General features: G+C 37.8%; 1 protein-coding gene across 4 annotated transcripts in view; it reads right to left on the bottom strand.

Moving 5' to 3' along the window:
• efcab14 (EF-hand calcium binding domain 14) overlaps window positions 1–24634 on the bottom strand; it is a 29962-nt gene that overhangs the window by 3986 nt on the left and 1342 nt on the right. The window contains exons 2-10 of one of the 4 annotated variants that reach the window (XM_008116358.3): window positions 18420–18568; window positions 15797–15942; window positions 13077–13175; window positions 11791–11901; window positions 11097–11198; window positions 4634–4825; window positions 1905–1985; window positions 995–1103; window positions 10–141 (exon numbers count right to left, since the gene is read on the bottom strand). In XM_008116358.3, the coding sequence (XP_008114565.1) occupies window positions 10–141; window positions 995–1103; window positions 1905–1985; window positions 4634–4825; window positions 11097–11198; window positions 11791–11901; window positions 13077–13175; window positions 15797–15942; window positions 18420–18568 (1121 nt within the window). Of the gene's footprint in view, window positions 1–9; window positions 142–994; window positions 1104–1904; window positions 1986–4633; window positions 4826–5922; window positions 7744–11096; window positions 11199–11790; window positions 11902–13076; window positions 13176–15796; window positions 15943–18419; window positions 18569–24634 lie in introns of those variants that run through there. The other 3 variants (XM_008116359.3, XM_062978333.1, XM_062978332.1) reach the window with 3 other exon arrangements.

Below are 24634 nucleotides of genomic sequence, written 5' to 3'. Positions count from 1 at the left end.
GTAAGTTACCTTCTGAGCTGGATATTCCAGGCAAAGGCAAGCCTCTTGGGTGTCTACTTCCTTCAAAACTGTTCTTGACTGATCTTGAAGAAATTCTTGGAAGTTTTGTAGGTTTTGATGTGGGGCTCTGGAGTTTTCCTACTGTCAAATAATTTTACACTAGTTATAGCTTTTTCTTTTGATCATAAGTAAAATATAGAAAATACCGGTAGTTAAAACTCACAAAGAGGACTGAATTTTGATGATATGCATCAAATCAAAAGTAATATTCTGGTAACTCCCAGTTTTCTTGGAAAGTGGTGATATGGCTCATATTGGATTAAGGTTAATTGAAAACAGTGCCCAGAACCTCTGAAATTGACAGTTGATTTACAATGACTACTTACTGGCACTTTTAAAAAGATCAAAGTTACCATGTGAACCCCCCCCCCCCCCCAACACTACCACCACTATCTTTCATAAGATCACATAATAAAATTGGTACAAATACTTATTTGACTCTTCTAAATCAACTGATGGACCATTCTTTTAACTGTGCTTTGGCTTGGATCTCATTTTGGAAAAAAGGTGGAATATAGGCTAAATAAATAATAATGCAAGAAGAAATGTATGTGTCCTAGTCACCCACATTAAAAATGTTGTGCTGTTAACCATCTGATTCTGGATTGCATATTATTGAAAGACAGCACCTAGAAGTCTTAGATAAAACAATATTTCTAATGTTAATATATTTTAACTTAATTTAATGTTTTATTATTGTTGTATTTTAACTGTTTTTATATATTTTGTTTTATATTTGGTTGTAAGCCGCCCTGAGTCCCCACTCGGGGGTGAGAAGGGAGGGATAGAAATACTGTAATAAATAAATAAGCATATTCTGATGCCTTCTGGCAACCCATTTGGCCAAGACTCACTATAATTCAACCAGGTCATTAGTTAAAAAGCACTTTTGCAAAACAGAAAATAGCACAACACCATTAGAGAGAATATTCACCTTTTTTCAGTGCTTCAGATCTGTCATTTTCTGGTTTCCTTGACAGAGAACTGATTTGTTGCAGCTTCTCTCTTAGTTTGGATACCTGAGACTCCCCATTTTCTGTTTTCTGTATAACAACAACAACAACACTTTGCAGCTTTCACTAGAGATTGAGGTGATAACTTCTTTCAAAGCCAGAAGTCAGATTAATTGATTTAAAGTACCAGATTCCAGATAGTACCAGTTTAATGTTTCTTGTTTAATGGGACTACCATGTTGTTGGCTGATTGTAGAGGACAGAGCACAAACTACACAGGAGGAGGAAAATGTAAGTGTCAAACTCCAGCACAATCCCTCACAGAAAGGCACTGCACACAATTATAAATGCTGAACAAATTGCATAAAATTATTAACTACAGTATATCCATTTGCATATCTAGAGTGTGAATTCATCTGCCCATAAGCAGCACAAATATATATGCCTGACTCTTCTTCCAAAATATTTCTTCAAGGTTATGTGCTTTTTTAGAGGTTTTATGCAGATTATTTGGGATTTTTGAGGACACTATTTATTTATTTACTTACTTCATTTATACCCCGCCTTTCTCACCCATGGGTGATTCAAGGCAGCTTACAATTTAAAACATAATAATAAAAAACAGTTGTGCAAGTAAAACATATAGAACAAACAGATTAAAAGCATATAAAGTTAATAGTGGCTACAAAGTGGCCCACACTCTCCCCCATACTTTAAGAATGTGAAATCCTTAATATTCTACGTAACTTATCCTCCTCCACATTTGACAGTAAATGAGAAAATGCATGAAAGAAAAAGGCAGGAGCATCAGAATATTGGCCAAGACAATTTCAATCTATTTCAAAAAGATTTGCGTTAAAAGTATTTCAATGTGCTTTACTCTACAATTACCTCTATATCCTGTACTTTTTCAGTAGTAGTTTCATTTCTTCCTTCATGCTCTACATTTGTCGAGGTAGTTAAGCCACCCACCTGCAATAGACAATAAAAACTACATGCTTTCAGCTTCAAAAGTATAGCTTACATTTTCAAAGATAGCATACATAAAATAGAATACATACAAAGATGAGAAGTTAGCTGCTCAGACATTAAAATGTAGTTATGACTTGGTTCTACATAATATCTAAACTCTTTATTGTAAAAAACTAATTAAATAGCAATGAGGCCTCATTGTTTCTTGAGATCAATGGGAGACTAATCTAACCTTCAGGGCCGGTTGATTCTACGAGGCCGCTGACGCGGCCACCTTGGGCGCTGGCCGCTAGGGGCGCTGTCGAGGCGTCGACAGCGGCCCGTAGCGCCACCGACGCCTCCGGTGTTGGCGCGGGGCTTCAATCCCCGCGCCCACGCCAAACCGCTACAAGCAGATAGGCCATTTTGCCCTTAGTCTACAAACTAAGGGCAAAATGGCCTATCTGTGCTGTGCGCATGCGCACAGCCAGATAAGCCATTTTGCCCTTAGTTTGTTGACTAAGGGCAAAATGGCCTATCTGTGCTGTGCGCATGCACACAGCCAGATAAGCCATTTTGCCCTTAGTTTGTTGACTAACTTTGTTGACTAAGTTTGTTGAATAGCCCATTTGGCCCTTACTTCCTGGTCGCGGCCGCCGATCGCCCGGCGGCCGCGACCAGGAAGTAAGGGCCAAATGGCCTATCTGTGCTGTGCGCGTGCGCACAGCACAGATAGGCCATTTTGCCCTTAGTTGTCAACTAAGGCCATTTGGCCCTTACTTCCTGGTCGCGGCCGCCGATCGCCCGGCGGCCGCGACCAGGAAGTAAGGGCCAAATGGCCTATCTGTGCTGTGCGCATGCGCACAGCACAGATAGGCCATTTTGCCCGTAGTCGACAAACTAAGGGCAAAATGGCCTATCTGGCTGTGCGCATGCAGCACAGCACAGATAGGCCATTTTGCCCTTAGTTGTCAACTAAGGCCATTTGGCCCTTACTTCCTGGTCGCGGCCGCCGATCGCCCGGCGGCCGCGACCAGGAAGTAAGGGCCAAATGGCCTATCTGTGCTGTGCGCATGCGCACAGCACAGATAGGCCATTTTGCCCGTAGTTGACAAACTAAGGGCAAAATGGCCTATCTGGCTGTGCGCATGCGCACTGCCAGATAGCCCACTTTGCCCTTAGTTTGTCGATTAAGGGCAAAATGGCCTATCTGTGCTGTGCGCATGCGCACAGCCAGATAGGCCTTTTTGCCCTTAGTTTGTAGACTAAGGGCCAAATGGCCTATCTGTGCTGTGCGCATACGCACAGCACAGATAGGCCATTTGGGCCTTACTTCCTGGTCGCGGCCGCCGATCGCCCGGGCGATCGGCGGCCGCGACCAGGAAGTAAGGGCAAAAAGGCCCAGGAAGTAAGGGCAAAAATAGGCCATTTTGCCCTTACTTCCTGGTTGCGGCCAGGGCACGCTGGACGGGGGCGGGGCCAACTCTGGCCCCGCCCCCAGCACTATTCGCCCTGGCCCCGCCTCCCACGCAGCGTGGGAGGCAGGGCCAGGGCATGCTGGGCGGGGCCAGGGCGTGGGAGGCGGGGCCGGTGGCGGGGGCGCTTTTTAGCACCCCCGCTTAACATTTAAAAATATCTCCGGCCGGCCCTGCTAACCTTGCAGCAGGCAACACATATTAGATACTTAAGCAGACAGATAAGTGGGCTGCAGATTTTAATGGTGCAATAAGGTTGCAAAGTGAACCAAGACTTACATCTTGAAAGGGCATATAAACAATGAACATGTTCTCCAGGGAGTGGGAGGCAAACAGAAATGTGGACTGTTGGGTGAACCCTACTGAAGTTAAGTCATTTTAACTTTGGCATAGATGGGAGACATAGCTCCCTGAGTTACAAACGTCTGGCTTACATCTGTCTACCCCTAGAAAGGGAAATCCACTTCTGTAAGTTATCATGGGGACAAAAGTGTCTCCATCAAAGCTTTATAATCCAATTCTCACAAGGACAAAAAGAAAGGTGAAACCTTAACAGGGGCACAGGCAGCAAAAGAAAGGTCACAGAGGTTTTAACTGTTATCTATGCTTATACAGTATATATCCATATATGAAAATTTTGTGTTGTTGTAGAAACAAGGATTGGTGATAAAGCTTTGATGGAGACACTTTTGTCTCTATTATAACTCTTACAGGAGTGGATTTCCCGTTCTAGGGGTATATATATATATATATATATATATATATAGCTGGAGTTACACTTTAAAAAGTATCGGTTTCGACTTACATAAAAATTTAACTTAAGAAAAAACCTCAAGAATCTAACTTTTTTTTAACCCGAGGACTGCCTGTATATACAACTTTAGATTCCTCCGAAGAAGCATAAAATATAACACCAAATACAGGCTACACAGCAGTATCTCAGATCTCTCCACATAATGAAATTTATCTAAAAAGCATAGACTGCAGTGAGGGTTGATTTTAATCCAATAAATAGGAAGGATAACACTGTTACTATCCCCAACTTGCAGTGAGACAAACGCCACTTGCAACATCTTTTTGTAATAGTGGTTCATTCTTGTACCAGTTCATCCACTATGTAACACAACCAATATATAGAATGCAGCAGATATAACTGCTTTGAAAGAGTAATTTCTCAAACTCCTGAATACTTACCACACCAAGTGTAAGGTTCTCTTTCTTTTCCAGTTTATTGACAACCATCATATGATTTTCTAATGAAATCACTCTCCAGGTTAAATTGCTGATTGTGGAATCAATATTGAATAGTTTTAAATCATTCAGCTTCTGATACAACATTAGGGTAGAGTTTACTTCCTCTATAGAGGTATGTAGATATTGGTTATCCTGTTTAATATACAAACGGCTTAATTTTATTACTCTATTGCAGAAGCAGTGAACAACAGTATCAAAAAAATACACCACACACACCCTTAATGCACTTCTCATTGTAATGCCAGATACATTTCCCCATCCTGATCTTATCTTCTTTTTTTCAGAAAAATGCTTTCCTGAATTTATTTATTTATTTATTTATTTACATCATTTTTACCCCTCCCTTCTCACCCAGAGAGACTCAGGGCGGCTTGCAACAGTCAGCAAATTACATTGCCCAAAATACATTCAATAAAACAACAACATATCAATAAACAATAAAACAGTACCAAACTCTAATTAGACTCTATTAAACCATGAATTATGAAATTTAAAATGTACGTATAGTTAAATTTGTCCACTAACATCTTCATGTGTACCTTGATTCACGTCACATTGACCTTAGCTGTTACTCCTCGAACGCTTGAGTACACAGCTATGTCTTCACGGCTTTCCTTAAACCTAGGAGAAGCAGAGCTTGTCGAACACTACTGGGGAGGGCATTCTACAGCCACCTCCGAGAAGGCCCTGTCCCTCGTTCCCACCAGCCGCGCCTGCGAGGCAGGTGGGACCAAGAGCAGGGCCTCTCCAGATGATCTTAACAACCTAGTAGGTTCATAGGAGGAGATATGTTTGGACAAGCAGTTTGGGCTAGAACCGTTTAGGGCTTTATAGGTCAAAACCAGCACTTTGAATTGGGCTTGGTAGCATATTGGCAGCCAGTGGAGCTGGCTTAGCAGGGGGTGGTACGTTCCCTGTATGCCGCTCCAGTTATTAATCTGGCTACTGCTCGTTGTACTAGTTGAAGCTTCCGGGCCGTCTTCAAAGGCAACCCCACATGGAGAGCGTTTCAGTAGTCCAAACAGGATGTAACCAGAGTGTGGACCACTGTGGCCAAGTCCGACTTCCCAAGGTATGGGCGCAGCTGGCGCACAAGTCTAAGTTGTGCAAAGGCTCCCCTGGCCACCGCCAAAACCTGGGGTTCCAGGCATCCTATCTCCAGGGCAGCAGAAAACAAGCTTGTTCCCTCCTCCCTATGACTCCCCCTGACATATTTATACATGGCTATCATTTATTTATTTATTTATTTATTTATTTACAGTATTTATATTCCGCCCTTCTCACCCCAAAGGGGACTCAGGGCGGATCACAATGTACATATATGGCAAACATTCAATGCCATTAGACAAACAACACACAAACAGACACGGGGTATTTAACTTTCCCGCTTCTGGCTTTGTGAGGGTATGCTAGATTCTGGCCACAGGAGGAGCTGTTGCTTCATCATCCACTGTGACGAGGAGTCCTTTTTTTTTTAAACTAATTTTTATTTGCGAATTTTTTTTGGTACAAATAAAAACTGCGGGACTCAAGGGGGTGTGGGGGGGGGGATGTGGGGAGATGGAGGGAAAGAGAAAAAAGAAAAGAGAAAGAGAAAAAAAGGGGGAGGGGGGTAGCTGGGGTTGAGGGGTATATAGGGTAGAACTTCCTGGGTTGCTCAGGGAGGTTGAGAGGTTTCTTTCTTCCTCTTGCATATATTCTTCAATTGATTCTTCATTGCTTCCAGTCAGATTTGTTTTTCTCAGTTGATTCTTCTTCCTGTATTACATATTTTTCTTTAATTTCAGATTTAGGAATCTTTCGACTTTGTTCCAGTCTGTTTCTATTCTCGGTCTTCCCTGTTGTTTTGCCATCAGAAATGTTAGTCTGTCTGTCTTGATCTCTGCCACTTTAATAAGCCACTCTTCAAACTCGGGAGATTTATTCTGTTTCCAGTATCTAGCGTACACTATTCTAGCTGCTGTTGATAGGTATGTTAGTATCTTTTCATCATTGGAACCTGGTTGTATTTTGGATATATTTAATAAAAATATTTCCAGTAGTTTGGGTAGGTTGTTGCCTAATATTTTTTGAGTATATTCATGAAGCATGTTCCAGTATTTCCTCGCAAATTTACATGTCCACCACATATGGTGGAACGTTCCTTCTGCGTCCCTACATTTCCAGCATTTTGTACAGTTGGTTTTGTTTATTGATCCTAATTTTTTAGGTGTAAAATGCCACCTGTAAAACATCTTGAGCCAATTTTCTTTCAAATTATAAGAATACGTGAATTTGATTATTCTGTTCCAACAGGCCTCCCACTCTTCCATTAATATATTTCTTCCAATATTTTTGGCCCATTTGGTCATGTTATTTTTTACTATTTCTGTTTTTGTATTCCATTCATTTAAGATCCTGTAGATCTTGGAGATCTTGGAGATAGTTTTGTCTTCCGAAGTCAGGATTCTGTCCCAGATGTTCCCTTTTTCCATAAAACCCTGTCTTTTATCCATTTTAAAGTACTCTTTTATTTGCCAATATTTCAACCATGTAATTTTTCTGTATTTATTCTTTATCTCCTGTTGCGGTAGCAATATGTAATCTTGACCTTCTTTCTTTATTATCTCTTCATATCTTGGCCATTCTGACCTGCCTATTAGTCTTCTCTGTAGTGCTTCAGTAGGTGAGAGCCATCTAGGTGTTTTGTTATACATTCTTATTTTATACTTATTCCAAGTTTTTATAAGTGCTGATCTGTGGATATGATTATTGAAATTTCTCTCTTTTTTAATTTTCTCATACCATATGTATGAGTGCCAACCGGTACATAAATCCCATCCTTCCAAATTCAATAATTTTTTGTTTTTTAGAAAAATCCAATCCTTTATCCAAATTAGGTTACTCGCCTCATAGTATAGTTTCAGGTCTGGCATACCAAATCCCCCTCTTCCCTTATCTTCAGTCAAATTTTTCATTTTTATTCGGGGGTTTTCCCCCTGCCAGATGAACTTGCGTAGGTCTTTATTCCAGTCTGCAAAACTTCTGTTTGTTCTCAATATAGGGAGGCACTGAAATAGAAACAGCATTCTCGGTAATATGTTCATCTTTATGGATGCAATTCGGCCCAATAGTGATAGGTTTTGGGTCTTCCAGTTTTCCAGGTCCTTTTTTATTTTTTTCCAAGTGTTTTCATAATTATTCTTTAGAAGTTGTGAATTCTTTGCCGTAATGTTTATTCCTAAATATTTTATCTTTGATGTACATGGAGTTCTTTTTTGATGGAGTACTTCCTCATCCGGTGTTGTAATAATAATAATAAATTTATCCTTATATCCCGCCCCATCTCCCTGAGGGGACTCGGGGCGGCTCACAACAATAATAAAAACAGTGACAAATTACACATTGTAAAATCAAACATGAAAAGCAGTCATACAATCAATACATACATCACATGTTAAAAACAAGGAGATAAAACAGTTCTAGGCCGAAATAGAGGGCTTCTGTAGCTTCGTGGCAGAAGTACTCAGCAAGGTATCAATAATCATGGCAGAACACTCTCTAATTAAATTAAATGGGCAGACAAATCAACCCCCAAAAATTAGTCGTCGAAGGCCCTCTGGAAAAGCCAGGTTTTAAGGCTTTTTCGAAAGGCAAGGAGGGTGGGGGCCTGTCTAATCTCCCTCGGGAGTGAGTTCCAGAGGCGGGGGGCCACAGCGGAGAAGGCCCTCTCTCTCGTCCCCACCAGCCACAACTGCAAAGGTGGTGGGAGCGAGAGGAGGGCCTCCCCCGAAGAGCGAAGAGATCGTGCAGGTTCATAGGGGGAGATGTGGTCTCTAAGGTAGGTGGGTCCCAAACCGTTTAGAGCTTTGTAGGTGATAACCTGCACCTTGAATTGGGCCCGGAAAACAAACGGCAGCCAGTGGAGCTCCTTAAACAGAGGCGTAGAACGCGCCCTGTAGTTTGCTCCTGTTAGAAGCCTGGCTGCCGAGCGCTGAACTAATTCCAATTTCCGGGCCGTCTTCAAAGGCAGCCCCACGTAGAGCGCATTGCAATAGTCCAGTCTAGAGATAACTAAGGCGTGGACCACCGTAGTCAGATCAGACTTCTCGAGGTATGGTCGCAGCTGGCGCACAAGTTTTAGTTGTGCAAAGGCCCTCCCGGCCACGGCCGACACCTGAGCCTCAAGCGTCAGCCCCAAATCCAGGAGGACCCCCTAGCTGCGGACCTGCGCCTTCAGGGGGAGTGCAACCCCGTCAAGCACAGGTTGCCACCCAATACCCCGATCGGACTTTCGACTGACCTGGAGGACCTCTGTCTTATTAGGATTAAGTCTCAGCTTTTTCGCCCTCATCCAGGCCAACACAGCGGCCAGACACTGATCCAGTATCCGAGGGGCTTCCTTGGATTTTGGTGGAAAAGAGTAGTAGAGTTGGGTGTCATCCGCGTAGAGATGGCACCGAACTCCAAAACCCCGGATGACCTCGCCCAGCGGTTTCATGTAGATATTGAAAAGCATGGGGGACAGAATAGAACCTTGCGGGACCCCACAGGACAATGGCCAGGGGTCCAAGCAGGTGTCCCCCAGCTTCACCATCTGGGAACGCCCCTCTAGGAAGGACTGAAGCCACTGCAGAACAGTACCCCCAAAGCCCATCCCGGAGAGACGGCCCAGAAGGATACCATGGTCGATGGTTTCGAAAGCCGCTGAGATATCCAAGAGAACCAGCAGGGTCACACTCCCCCTGTCCAGCTCCCTGCGGAGGTCATCCACCAAGGCGACCAAAGCCGTCTCGGTGCTGAAACCAGGCCTGAAGCCAGACTGCGATTGGTCCAGAGAATCCGTATCATCCAAGAATCCCTGGAGCTGAGAGGCAACCACCCGCTCCAAGACCTTGCCCAAAAATGGAAGGTTGGAGATTGGTCTGTAGTTATGCAAGTTGGTCGAATCTAGGGAGGCCTTCTTTAAGATAGGTCTCACCACCGCTTGTTTTAGATTAGATGGAAATCTACCCTGCTCCAAAGAGGCATTAATTATTCTCACAAACCAATCAACCAACCCACCACTGGCCTGTTTTAAAAGCCAAGATGGGCAAGGGTCAAGGGCACAGGTGGTCGCCCTCACCGCTCCAAGAATCTTGTCCACATCATCAGGCTGCACAAGCTGAAACGAATCCCACAAGATCGAACAGACAGAAGCCTCGGTTACCTCACCTGGCATTGCAACAAGGCCAGCATCTAAGTCGGAATGAATCTGAACGACTTTGTCTGCAAAATGGTGAGCAAACTCGCTACACCGAGTTGCCGGGATGTCAGGTGCCCCCCCAGCCTGAGGAGGGTGGAGGAGCTCCCCAACAACCCGAAACAGCTCTGAGGATCTAGTTGTTGCAGACGCGATGCGGGCAGTCGAGAAAGTAAATCAGTAAATTAGCCTTCCCTGCATAAGCAGTCCCTAAATTTTCCTACTTGACAGATGCAACTGTCTTTCGGGTTGCTTAGGTCAACAACGAGCATGGCTACTTTTATTTTAATTGTTGGGTGCTCGCTCTGACACAGGCTGGCCTCGAACTCATGACCTCTTGGTCATAGTGATTTATTGCAGCTGGCTACTAAACAGCCTGCGCCACAGCCCAGCCATGTCTCCTCTCCTCTCTTCTGCAGGCTAAACATGCCCAGGTCTTTAAGCTGCTCCTCAAAGGGCTTGTTCTCCAGACCCTTAATCATTTTAGTCTCCCTCCTCTGGACACTTTCTACCTTGTCAACATCTCCCTTCAATTGTGGTGCCCAAAATTGGACACAATATTCCAGGTGTGGTCTGACCAAGGCAGAATAGAGGGGTAGCAAGACTTCTCTGGATCTAGACACTATACTCCTGTTTATGCAGGCCAAAATTCCATTGGCTTTTCATTTTTTCTGCAAAGATACAGAATGGGGGACGCCTGGCTCAATAGTAGTATGTGTGAAAAAGATCTTGGAGTCCTTGTGGACAACAAGTTAAACGTGAGCCTACAATATGATGCGGCGGCAGGTGTTATAATGCAATATCATGAATCGGAGTGGCAATTTTACTATGCTCAAATGGTTACCTATAAAACTATTTCAAGAATCACCATGTATTCCATTGTTTTAGCATGCAATACTTATCTCAAATATATCTTACATTTTTCATGTTTAATTTTTTATCTGCAATGCCTGACTTGCTTCCCTTGCTTCTGCAATAACTCTCTGACACTACCGGTTGAACACAGCAAAAGCAGAAGCATTTCACTTTTGGTTTAATGCTTTCTTCACTCCAGTGCAAAACCTTCATATTTATGGCTAAGTGGAAGCATCAACTAAGGAGAATAATATCAAAAAGCTTTCATAATTCGAAACACACAAAACACCGATCTGCAAATCCTTTAGCAAGCAAATAAGCAAGCACCTGTTTACAAGTGTCTGTCAGATTCTTCTCACTTGTTTGGGGAACAGAAGAAGCAGTGAATAAAGACAGTTGTTTCTTTTTGACATCTTCCATGTGTTCACTCTAAAAGTTAAAACACAAGGCTTTAACTTAGAATATATTAATTAAGCATTCAAAAAAGTTGAACTAAAACAACAACTAAAACTAAACATCATTTGAGATGCACAAACATACTGGTTCTAAATAGCAATTTATTTTAAATACTTCAAATAACTAAATCAAACACAACAATGGAAATTTGCTAGCTCAGTAAAACCTTGAAATACTAGGGGAGCATATAATTAGGAATTTACTATGAATGTCTTATTGCGTTGACTTGTTTTATAACTATTCCTCAATGCTTTTATGTCCATAATATAGCAAGCAGTCAGTCATGTTCCCACCTTCACAGACTGTGGATATTTAATTAGTGTCTAGGACTTTTAAACAGTTTCTAAAAAATGATGAAGTTATATGAAATTTTATGATGTTCTGAAACAGTTTCTAAACAAAACAACAACAAACTAGAAGATAATAAACCACAATCTCAAAACTCACACTTATCATTATATACCGCTAAAACCAGCCCATCTTTATTCTCAAATTACACAAGTAATGCACACTGCCTAAAGATCTCATAACACAGTGATGCTATCAAATCTATACGTGTTCTTACCATTTCATTTTGGAGTGTTTCTAGAGTTTTCTTATGTACTTCAATTGCTGCCTGCATAGTTTCAACATCATGATGAACACTGGTTACAGTGCTACCTATAGTAGCAACACTCTGAAAAAAGCCAGTATTAATGTTGTAGTATCAGACACTTACTAATAGGATAAAAAACTTGAGAAATGAATGAGCCAGCACCATACATTAGCTGAATCATTTCTTATAGCATATTATCTTAAAAAACCCATAACGGCCATAAGCTTATTTTGGCAGGAATTTTGTAAGCAACTTCTATCATTAATAAAATTCAGATTTCCAAATACTGGATCCAGGAACTTGAATTCACACTGCTACAAATGACATTGTATACTTTCTCTTTCATTTTGGAAAACAGCACATATATTACATGCACATTACACATATGAAGTACACATGTGTTGCTTTGCTATATGAACATATGGGGTTACCACAGTTAACTGTATTTTCACAAATAAACACAACATTTAAAGGGCAGATGTGAAATAGTAGCCTTTAGTAAATCTGCTCACATTAACTGCTCAGTTAGAAAAGAGGAACTTTAGACTATGTATTACAAGATCTCATATTTGATTTTTAAAAACTTATATGACCTTTTTACAAACAGCACACAAAATGTTTTAGGAAGGATAAAAAGAACTAGTAGAAAAATACTCAATACTAAGGAACTTGGCCAGGCATGTGAAGCAACAATCCTGTTTCCAGTAGAATACTATATAGGTTGCAACTCCATTTCTGTTGTCATATAACTTGACTACATTGCACATGGGAGAGTATTATATTGAACACCTCAAATATGGCTGCCATTTGCCAGCAGGCTGTCACTGTGTAATGCAATTGGTTCCTAGCCCTCTTAACTTCCTACTTTAAAACAATAGTATATGGCACTGGTGGAAAGCAACCTTTATCAAGTGCTAGCCTGAATAACTAGCATTTCAAGTGTACACACTTTCCAAATTTTTAACATGGTTAAAGGATGCAAGAAAATATTTTACAAACATGGATTAATATGGACTATGATGGCTATGTGGACTATACAACATATATAATTTAACCATAAGAGTGGTTCCTCATCTTTTTTTGCTTCTAGGGTCCTTCTTATCTAATGAGAGCTAGTAACCCCCTTAAAAGAAAAATACATACAAATATAACTTTCAAAATAGTGGAAAAAATACTTCTAGCATCAAGTTTTTTGGGCCTCTAAAAGTCCATGGACTATAAAGAACTCCCTTTTAGATGTTAAATGTAGTACGTACCTTTTGAAGGTCTTCTACTGTAACAGGAAGATTAATCAAATCAGAAGCAGATTTAATGTTTGCTTTCAGGTGATTTACAGCCAACATCAGCAAAGATATCTGAAATTATAATGGATAAAGTGCAGTAATGAGCAAAAGAACGAATTATTTTATTCTCCAGGAATCAAGACACACAAATAACCAATATAATCACGCCTCAAAGCCACCTCAAAAAGCAACACTTATTCATCAAAATGGAGATTGCAGTCAAAAAATCAGAAGACTAGAAACTGTAACAGCAGCCATGAAAGAATTAGACAAGATCCTTAAGTGTAAGATATATCACCATTATAAATGCCATTGTATTTCCAGATTCTATGTATGGTTGTAAAAGCTGGACAGTGAAAAAAGCTCATAGAAAAAGTATCAAATCATCTGAGGTATAGAATCATATCATAATCATAGAATCATAGTATAGTACTGGAAGAAAGTCCTGCAAATATCAAGAGGCTACCAAAAAAGCAAATTAATGGGTCCTAGAGTAAATCAAGCCTGAACTTTCCCTAGATGCCAAAATAACTAAGCTGAGAAGGTCATACTTTGAAAATCAAGAAGACGTGACTCATTAAAAAAGATAAGGACAAAAGGAAGATCATATTACAGGTGGGTAGACTCAACCAAAGGGAGCCATGACCCCAAGTTTGCAATATCTGAGCAGGGGTGCTGCTAACACGGTGACTTCAAGATCTCTCATTCATAGGGCCGCCATAAATCAAAGTCAACTTAATGATAGTTAAAACAACAAAATGTTTCTTTAACTTGATGTGTTAAGCTTTGCTTTTGCAAATATTGTCTCCCTCTTGAGACAGCTACAGCCATAGTAACAATTCACAATCAGTCCGCTGGTGGATCCATAGACAGTAATATGTATAAATATCAGGCACTAGATATAGGAATAAATAAAAAGGGGAAAGTTGTTTATTTAAAAAAATACGTATTTCTGGGATACAGGGCACACCTATGAAAATACAGAAAACAGGTAAAAATCAATAGGTGAATGTTTTCCTTGTCATTCAACTTTTTTTTTACAAAATGAACTATAAGATGTTTGGAGTTATCTTCTTATTTTAGGGGGGGAAAGAAACAACCTCTTAAAAACCTTTGTCACTGTACTATAAATTTTAAATGAGCAAATGGTTAAGAGGCCTTAGTAAAGTTACCACGTCAAGCTTATATGAGATAGAATGGAAAGATTCACACATTATCCAGCCAGAACAACTGAAAAATATCCCCCAAATACTCTGATCAGATGAAGCACTGGCAACTCTCCAGACATTGTTCAGTATCAATTTCTGAGTGACCATGACCAATTTTCTCAGAGTCCTGTCAAAATTTTCACAGCAAGAAACTGAGAGTTGCATTCCTTGACTCTCTGAGCCTGATCCCAACAGGCAAAATTATTGCAGCTCTGCATTAATGAAAGTACATACAACTATGCTAGTGGATTCCAGTTAAAATCAGTTTCACAACTATTCTATATATAATAACTGATATGTAAATGTCATTGCACTTGCCTCCAGGTAAGTGAGTGCAGATTTCAGACTACACAGCAGAAGCAAAATGAACAACTTATTTTAAGCCATCTGCTATCTATTCTACTATTTCCCACACTTTGTGAAAAATATTCAAAATATTTAAATATTTATTCTAAAAGAATATTATTTTTGTTAAACTGGAAAATTATGCTATAAGATCCAGTGCAATATTTAAAAAATTGTAATATGTAAAATTTGCACTGAATCAACTGCCCCGTTAAACATCAGACTAATTGGAGTCAAACACCTTAATCGGTTGACAATGTTATAGTTTATAGTTTAGAATGTAAAATAGCTACCACTTGCTAACATAAAGTGTTAACAATCACATACCGAGATTATATTTATTACAATCAACATAACTGTTACTTAAGAAGCAGTATTAGATTCCTGTATTTAATGTTTGATATTAATTAATAAACCAGCCTATTTGATGCATAGAGCTTCTCTAGTTTAATATGGTGATAAAAACCACAACAATTTTGAAATTGGCTGTTCCTAAAGAACTGGCTTGATAAGGTTGAAGGCAGACTAGAATCTTTGGAATTTTCTATTTACTTCAGTTCTAATAAGATTTACTAGATGATTTTGCAGAACTTCTCTGTTAATAGAAAGCTCACACTGTGTGGAATCAATTTGTACAACTTCCACATAACTATGTAAAGTTAGTTATAGAGGTTATAGAATGCGGGGTGGTTTCCCAGCACGAGGAGTTATTTGACGAGTTGGATTATCCAAATTGATTTCAACCTGAATTCAGTTTAGTTATGAGACAAAAGTGGTTTTTGTTACCTTGGGTTTTTCTTGGCAAAATTTGTTCTGGGCAGTTTTTCAATTGCCTTCCTCTGAACCTGACAATGTGTGATTGGTCCAAAGTCACCCAGGAGGCTGCCATAGCCAAGCAGGAATTGGAATTGGGCCCCATCTACAATGCTATACAATGTACATTGTGTATTAATTCTGCTAAAAGTCACAAACCCTAAACTATTGTATCACTGCAAGAAGCAGAATAGTGTTCTTTATACTTTGTGTTCATTTGCCCTTACTGAATAGCTAAAACATTGTATATTAACAGCAATTGATTGAATGAACATTATGGTGAGTATTCAAAATAGTTTCCAGAGACACTTTCCTTATTAACTTTACCTGTTTGTTTATTTCTGTGATGTTTACCCATATTTTATTTAACCCCATATCTCCACTCTTAATCTGGTCCAATTCTTTTTGTTTACTAAGCAGATCTTCAGTCAATCTGGGAATTTCTTGGAATGAGGTTTTTTGATTAGACTCCACTAAAAGACAAAATTAAAAGCAACACTTCACCATCTGGAAGCACAGGCAACAAGTTGCTCCTTATTAAAATGAACATGTACACATGATTTGCATCTGCAACCTGAACCATTATACATACATTCCATTAGACAGGTAGGTAGGTAGGTAGGTAGGTAGGAACTAATGGTAAACCAGGGTAAGTCACATAATAGAAGTACAAAAAACAAATGAGACATGAAGTGTAATGATCATTAGAATAATGCAAAGGTTGCTTTTAATATGAAGTTTAACCTTTGCTCGGGCAGTTTTATTGTGTTATTACTTCAGCTACAACATATGTTTCAATTACATAAAGTAAATAAAGTTCAAGATAATTATAAGCATGCAATATAAATTTATATTCAATGTGTATATAAATTAATGAGATAATAACATGCCATGAAAAATAAAGTAGTTTCATTAGACATACGAGAACAATATATACACAGTCACTCAGTGGAGACATTGTTATTAATGAACATTTAAAGCTCTATCAGTCAACTCATTGTATAGATTTTTATGAAACTGAATAAATCAATGTGTTCTCAATACAATGAGAAAATCACTTTGGGAAAGTTGTACACAACAGCACAGCAACAGTTTTCTTCAACATTTCATTTTTTTGCCATTATCATCTCTGCTTCATAATGAACTAGGGTGTAGCAGTGTCATTAAGTCCACATTTCTTCTAACCTATGATGGTTTAGAATAACTAACAACCGTTTATATTATAGGACTTTTTAAAATGCTATTGCATCATACAATGAAATAAAATTCCAAACACCTTCTATATTTTATAGGAAGATAGCCTAATTTTTCAAAGAAGTTAAAGTGCGCACAAGAAAATGTCCAGATGTCTTTTATTTTAAAAAGTTTAGTTTTCAGTTCTCCAGTTTCTTTTTTAACACTATAGGCAGAAACAGCCAGGAATGCAACAATAGCTCAGATTACATGAAAAGTGATTTTTTTTTCCAGGTTTAAGACACCTTGTTAGATGTATTAATCTGTTTGATCAATGAACAGTGCATTGAAAGTTATGCTCTACTGTTACAGCTCATAGGTGACCTAAAAGTGTCAACGTCAAACATAAAACAGTAATTCACCCAGAACACAGAATAAGTGAGTCCATCACACTGCTTGGATAACTATGCAATTCTAACTTGCATAGAATCAAACAACATTTGTGTATATAATTTTTATTCTAAGAACAAATTATTTGAACGAATACATGGGGGCATTTTAAAATTACATTATATTAAAAAGGAAAATCATAACAGAATTAGATGGATTCAGAACTGTGTTGAGTGAAGCTTTGCAAAATCCATGGATGCTCAAGTACATTTGTATACAATAGGATAGTAAAATAGTGTCCCTTATACACAACTGTAAAATCAAGATTTACTTCTTCTTTTTTTGCTGTTTTGGGGTTTTGTTTTGCTTTGGTTTTTTTTTTTTTGGAATATTTCCAAACTGTAGAAGGTGGAATTTGTGGCTCCAGAATCAGTGGATACAGTGATCTGACTGTATTTCAAATCAGTTGACTATTTCTCAACATGGTTGTTTGGTAATAATAAAAACCAAATAAAAATATAAAGAACCTCTTTTTTGTTTACCAAACACATACAAGAATCAAAACATTCTTAAACTGTGAACATATCATTTTATACTATAACTTAAAATAGAGGAAGGGATGGGCAACCTCTGATTTTTCAAATATTAGCTCAGTTTCCATCACCATAGTCAAAATAGTCAAATATATGGAATGATGGAATTTACAATCAAAAACTATCTGGAGAACTACAAATAACTCAAATTAAATTAATATATTTCTCACCCACTGTTCCCTTTTCTATAATTAATTTGATGTCCATCCCCATCAAACGGTTAAGAAATGTTTCCATCTTGTCGTTTGCCCCAAAGCACTTTATAACTATATTACTGCACTTTAGTTCAAATGTCCCCTCCACACCATCGCCCTCCATCAACCTGGTGGTTCATTTCATTTCGTTTTGTTTTTACTCATTTTATTCTTTTAATGAGTTTTTATGATTAATGTAATGTATTGTTTTTATAATGTTGCTTTTACTGTGTTTTATTTATTGTAATATGTCTTGACTATTGTACTTGTTTTGTTTTTGGGCCTTTGTCCTGTGTTAGCCACCCCGAGTCCCTGTTGGGAGATGGTGATGGGATAGAAAAATAAAGTTACTTACTTACTTACTTACTTAATTACTAAGAGCAATTGCCACCCACTTAGGTTTTATGCCAATGTTTCTCTTTTAAACTGAGTGGGAAAGTGGTCTGTGCAATGCTCCAGATGTTTTTCAATTGTTGGACGCATCAGTTTTTACCACTGATTATACTATTATTCCTGAAAGTTCAACATTATTTGAGAGTCACAATTGCTACTGATGGTTTAAGTTATTTTAAACAAGACAAATATTTGAGATATACTTACTGGTTCGAAATTTTTCCTTTAATACATCTAGGTCTTCCTTGAGAGCTACCTGCATCCATACCAAGCCAACACAAGCGACCACACAAGCAGCCAGAATAACAAATGCACATAAAGGGTAGCAGAGCTTGCAGCATCTCAAGTAGTCACTCCTATAAGTAATAAAAATAATTATGCATATTTGCAAAACTATGATCCATAAGAAACCAGTGCCTAGCTGGATAATGTAAAATAGGAGACTGGGACTGTAATACCTGGTTTTGCAAAAACAATTTTAGGAAATACGTTTACAATTCTATTTCACAGAAGAACACTGTTAAGAGATCCACCAACAGCAAAAAAATGTGCTCAAGTAAGTGAGGACTTATTAAAATAACAACAGATAAGATGTGGGTACAGAACAAATCATGGGCTGCATGCAGCTCATCAAACTCTTTTTTATACATCCAACACAATTTTTTTTTATAAAATAAATTTATATTAGTGTTCTTTTTAACATAAACACAGACAAAAACATACAATAAAGTAAATTACAGTACTAATAAAAGAATAGAAAAAAGGAAGAAAAAGAAAAACAAAACAAAAGAAAGAAAGAAAGAAAGAGGTAAAATTAAATAGACAAAAAATAGCAAGAGAGAGAGAGAGAGAGAGAGAGAATATGTAAAATATAAAATAAACTTCCAACTAGTGCATGGTGTCTTTGGGTCTCATCTTTTCCCCCTTTCCCAAGTTCTCAAATTCATCCTGATAGCCCAGATCATTCTTTTTCTCCTGTTATGAGGTTTAGTACATAAACTAGTTTTCTTAGATCTCAAATTAAAATCTTCATTTTTTCCTCTTTTAAATATTTTTTAATCATTTCCAAGTCTGTTTGTTTTCTTGGACGACCTTGATTGTTCGCTAGCAGGTACGTCAATTTGTCCATGTTCATTATTTCTATAATCTTATTAATCCAGCATTTCGTTTCCAGAATTTCTTTATTTTTACAAGACTTGATTATGGTCATCCTTGCAGCAGTAATTAAATAATTAAATAGCACTTCTATATTTTTATCTTTTTCTATATCTAACATTCCCAATAACATAATTTTGGGGTCCATATTTATTCTGATTAGTAACATCTTCTGAATTTTATTATGTATTTCTTTCCAGAACACTTTAATTTTGTTACAGGACCACCAGCAGTGGAAGAAGGTCCCAATTTGCTCTCCGCACTTCCAGCATTTATTTGACATTTCTTTATAATAATTTGATAATTTTTGGGGTGTTAAATATCACCTGTAAAATAATTTAATCCAATTTTCCTTCAAGTCTGTTGCATAGGATCCATGTTTTTTTCCCATTCTTCTAATTTAATCGTTTCCCCTATATTTTTGGCCCATTTTATCATACATTCTTTTATGTGTTCAGACTCCGTTGCCCACTCTAATAATTTCCCATAGATTTTTGATATTACTTTATTTTCCAATTTTATAACTTTGTCCCAAAAATTTTCTTTTTCTTCAAAACCTAACTTTTTATCTTTGTTAAAGATTTTTCTAATTTGCCTGTATTGGAACCAACCAACACTTTGGAATTTTTGACCAATTTCTTCTTGATTTTTCAGGAAAAAGGTCCCCTTTTCTTTCATCAGAATGTCTTTATACCTTGGCCACGTTCCTCCACTTGTCTCTCTCCTCTGGCAAATTTCCAGGGGAGAGATCCAAAGAGGTGTTTTTGTATATAACCTATCTTTATATTTTTCCCAGATTTTTATTAGTGAGGATCTAATGAAATGATTCCTGAAATTTTTCTCGTTTTTTTAATCATGCCACATATAGGCATGCCATCCTGCCCTCAAATTAGCTCCCTCTATTTCTAATATTTTAGTTTTTTGTAAAGTAGACCAATCTTTTACCCATGCTAATCCGCAAGCATCATGGTATAGTTGTAGATCTGGAAATCCCAGTCCACCCCTTTTTTTATCGTCCATCAAATGGATTCTTTTAATTCTTGCTTTTTTGTCCATCCATATAAATTTGGACATATCTTTATTCCAATTTTAAAATTTCTGTGAGTTTCTAATAATTGGTAAGTTTTGGAAGATAAATAACATCTTGGGAAGTATGGTCATTTTTATTGCGGCAATTCTCCCGAGTAATGACATTTTAAGATGTTTCCATTTTTCTAAATCATTTTTTATTTCCCTCCATTTTGAGTCATAATTATTTTCTAGTAATTGGGAAATTTTTGCTGTTAAGATTATTCCTAATATTTTATTTTTTTTCCTGATTTGGATTCCTGACAATTCTCTTAGTTCTTCTTGTTTTTTCTTGGATAAATTTTTTTGTTAACATCATGGTTTTTTCTGTGTTCATTTTGAGTCCTGAAATTTCTCCAAATTCTCTTATTTTATTTAGCCAATGTTTTATTGTGTGTATTGGGTCTTCTATTATGCAAATTAGGTCATCAGCAAATGCCCTTATTTTGTAGTCATTTTATTTTTATTTTTGCCCCTCTTAATTGAGTATCTTTTCTTGTATTATTTAACAGGATTTCTATTGAGAATATAAACAGAAGAAGAGATAACAGGCATCCTTGCCTAGTTCCTTTGGAAATTAAAAGGTTTTTGGATTCTAATGTGTTTTCTCTAATTTTAGCTTCCTGTTTCTCATGAATTTGATTGATTGCATTTGTAAATTTATACCCCATATCTAATTCTCTAATTAATAATTTGGAAAAATCCCAGTTTAGATTATCAAATGCTTTTTCCATGTTGATTGTTAATAATGCTAGTTCTTCTTTGTTTGAGAACTCGTAATGTTCTATTATATTTATCATTTCTCTCACATTATCCCTCATTTGTCTCCTAGGCAGAAAGCCTGTCTGTTCCTCCCCTATCCAGTCCTCCAAGAAATCCTTCATTCTATTGGCCAATATGCTTGTAAAGATCTTATAGTCAGAATTTAGTAAAGAAATTGGTCTGTAGTTTTTTTTTTACATTTTTTGGATCTTGTCCTTCTTTATGTATTACCATTTTAATGGTATGTTGCCATGAGTCTGGAACTTTTTGATTATCAAGAATTTCATTCATAATCCTTTTAAGACATGGGGTTAATTCCTCTTGGAAGACCTTGTAATATAGACCATTTAGGCCATCTGGGCCTGGTGCCTTGTTACTGTCTAGATTTCTAATTACTCTTTTAATCTCGTTCTCTGTAATTTCTTTATTTAATAGTTCTCTTTGCTTTTCTGATATTTTCGATAATTTTTGATTGCTAAGGAATTTGGAGAGCTCATCCTTTCTATTTAGATCTTTTGTGTATAATTTGCTATAAAATTTGTTGAATTGTTTTGCAATGTCTTGCTCATTTGTGTAGCTTCTTCCTTCCTCAATTATTTCTGGAATAAATCAAGCCTGTTTATTTTTTCTAATTTTCCAAGCTAGCAGTTTACCAGGCTTATTGGCATTTTGGAAATGCTGTTGTTTTATGAATTTTAGTTTTTTAGCTGTCCCTTCCATTTCTAAAACATAAAATTGGCCAACCAACCCCCTCTGGAGCCTTTTAACATATGATTCTCATACAACTCCTAGTTACAAACAGGGGTGAGACAACAAGAAATGAATCTACCCCTGAAGAGGAAAATTCACTCCTGTAAGTGTTACAGGGACATAATGTGAAGTCAAGTCTTCTGAACGGGGCACAGATAGCAAAACAAACATTACAGGGATGTTTACCCTTTATTGTGTTATCTAAAACTGGTGAAAAAAATTAAACTGAAGTTACACTTTCAAAATGTGCCTATTTCGACTTACATACAAATTCAACTTAAGAACAAACAGATAGAATCTATCTTGTTTGTAACCCGGGGACTGCCTGCAGTCGATATGAATCTTGCTAAAATTCTGTTTACTGTATTTCTTACAGAATTTCATAGATACAAATACTAAATAGTCAGGGCATCCAGTCATTTGCACATTTTGTTTATTCAATTTTTCAAAAAGGTTTCTTGCTCATTTTTATCCCATGTAAAATAAGTCATTTTTAGCTACTTATGGGCTTATTAAAAATATCTGCATCAATCCAATGCAATTTGAGACAATATTTTATTAAGAGACATGAATTCTTATCTGGAAAAGATTTAACATTGTATCTTGACATCTGATTTTGATGAATGAGCAAGAATAAGATACTAGTAAATATTAAACCTTACCCACATGCTCTTTATCCTAGTAACAATTTTCAAGATATGTTTCCTGCACAGATCTAAAAGTGCTGATCGACCACCACTGGCCACCATGGGGGAACTTGGTATGGGGTATAGCAGGGCTCCATATGTGAACCTCCAGATGTTGCTGGACTGTAGTTCCATCTGTTCCAGTCCCCACAGTTGTGAGACATACCAGGCAATGTCCAAAAAGAAATGGAGAGCCCAAACTCCCTACCCCTGCTCTATAAGCCAAATATTTCCAATATCAAAGGAGAATGCTTGAAGTGACTCCAGATGTTGATGTTATTGTTTAGCTCCATCGTCTATTGGAAATGAGCTTAAGCACACTACTAAAGGTACTCATCAATGGCACAATGTATTATGAGGTATCAATGTCTTAACTTGAAAACCTTGAGAACTTTCAGAATGTAATACATAATTACCTTGATCTTCTTACTAGTTAATAAGAACCCACCACAAAAGGGATATAGACACAAAACTAATATTGTCTAACATATTAGAAAAACTACTGGTTTTAATAAGCTGGAGAAATTTATCTTCTAAAGAAACAACAATTAGAAGCAGAAAGGATAGACTTCATTTTGTAATGAGTAATGTTTACAATGAACTTAATAATCATTCTTATCTTTCTTCTTCTTTCATAGATTAACCTAGGCATGAGCAAACTTTGGCCCTCCAGGTGTTTTGTGCTTCAGCTCCCAGAAATCCCAGCCACCTTACTGACTGTTAGGAATTGTGGGAGATGAAGTTCAAAATACCTGGAGGGCTGAGTTTACCCATGCCTGGATTAGTTAGATTTCACAACAAGCTTCTTTTACATCATGATATGACATTAAAAAGAGTACAAAAGGGCACAGAAAAGTAACTACACAGAGGTACAGCTATAAGTGGCTACAAATTTTATATCTGTCTGTTACAGCTCATAAGTGAACTATGTTTATTTATGCAAGGTGCTTTACATTCTGAGGTTCAAGCTTAACAATACAATGTTTACAAGGTGACAATATTCAGCTCAAAGGAAGGACACTGACATCCTCCCTGCATAATTATTCTTCATACATGGACAACATCAGGACAAGTTATACCAGAACACACACCCAACTTATTCACCTTGGAGAGCAGACTAATCATCCTAGAACAAAACCCCATATCTATACTGTCAATTTCTATAAATTGCTAGCTGTTTTAAGTTGCTCTGATATCTACATGTTTCAAGTTCCACTTCTATTTCTAGTGCTTAAAAATTCATTCCCGCCTTAAGTCACCTCAATCATACATCCATCACAAAAGCAACTTTCCTTCCAGCATCCATTTTTAATCTATCTTAAACTGGTGCTTGCCCATCAAATGTACTAGACTACAACTTTCATCACACCTCCCTCCATCAAGCCCTGCTGTGAGGATCTTTTCCTTGTTTGTAAATGGCAAGGCAAAATATCTGGCAGGGATCAGGTTGGAGGTTGTCTCTGTGCCTCCTAAATGAGTGTCTCATGCTACTGAATGTGGAGTACTGGCACCATAGTATCATATTTATGCCCATTACCTACAATTGTTTCTATTTTGGAAATGCTTCACAGACCAGAAGAAAATATCTTAAGGACCGACACAACACTTCAAGCAGCCCTGCTCTAATTTCACAGAAAGCTTTCCACATCTGTGTAGGCCAAAACCCATTTGATTCTGTCTACCTGCCCATCTATCCCAGTTCCTCCGGACAGCACTCTATCCCACTCTAATTTTACAATATAATCCACTGTCACACAGCCCTGGCCAAAATATACTTTCGATAGATCCACTCATATGCATGCATACATACGTACATTCATAGAAAGATAGATAGATCGCAGTTTGACAACACAACAGCTCAATGCTATGAATCCTGCTATGACTTGTAATTTATACTGGCGCAAGAGAAGGCTAAAGACCTCCCAAACCACAAATCCCAGAATTCTGTAATAGTGAAGGTGCTTCTTCATTATTATTATTATTATTATTATTATTATTATT

Source organism: Anolis carolinensis, chromosome 4, assembly GCF_035594765.1.
Source record: "Anolis carolinensis isolate JA03-04 chromosome 4, rAnoCar3.1.pri, whole genome shotgun sequence".
Taxonomy (NCBI): domain Eukaryota; kingdom Metazoa; phylum Chordata; class Lepidosauria; order Squamata; family Dactyloidae; genus Anolis; species Anolis carolinensis.
The sequence above is the reverse complement of the archived record's forward strand: the minus strand, read 5'-3'. Positions and strand labels throughout refer to the sequence as shown.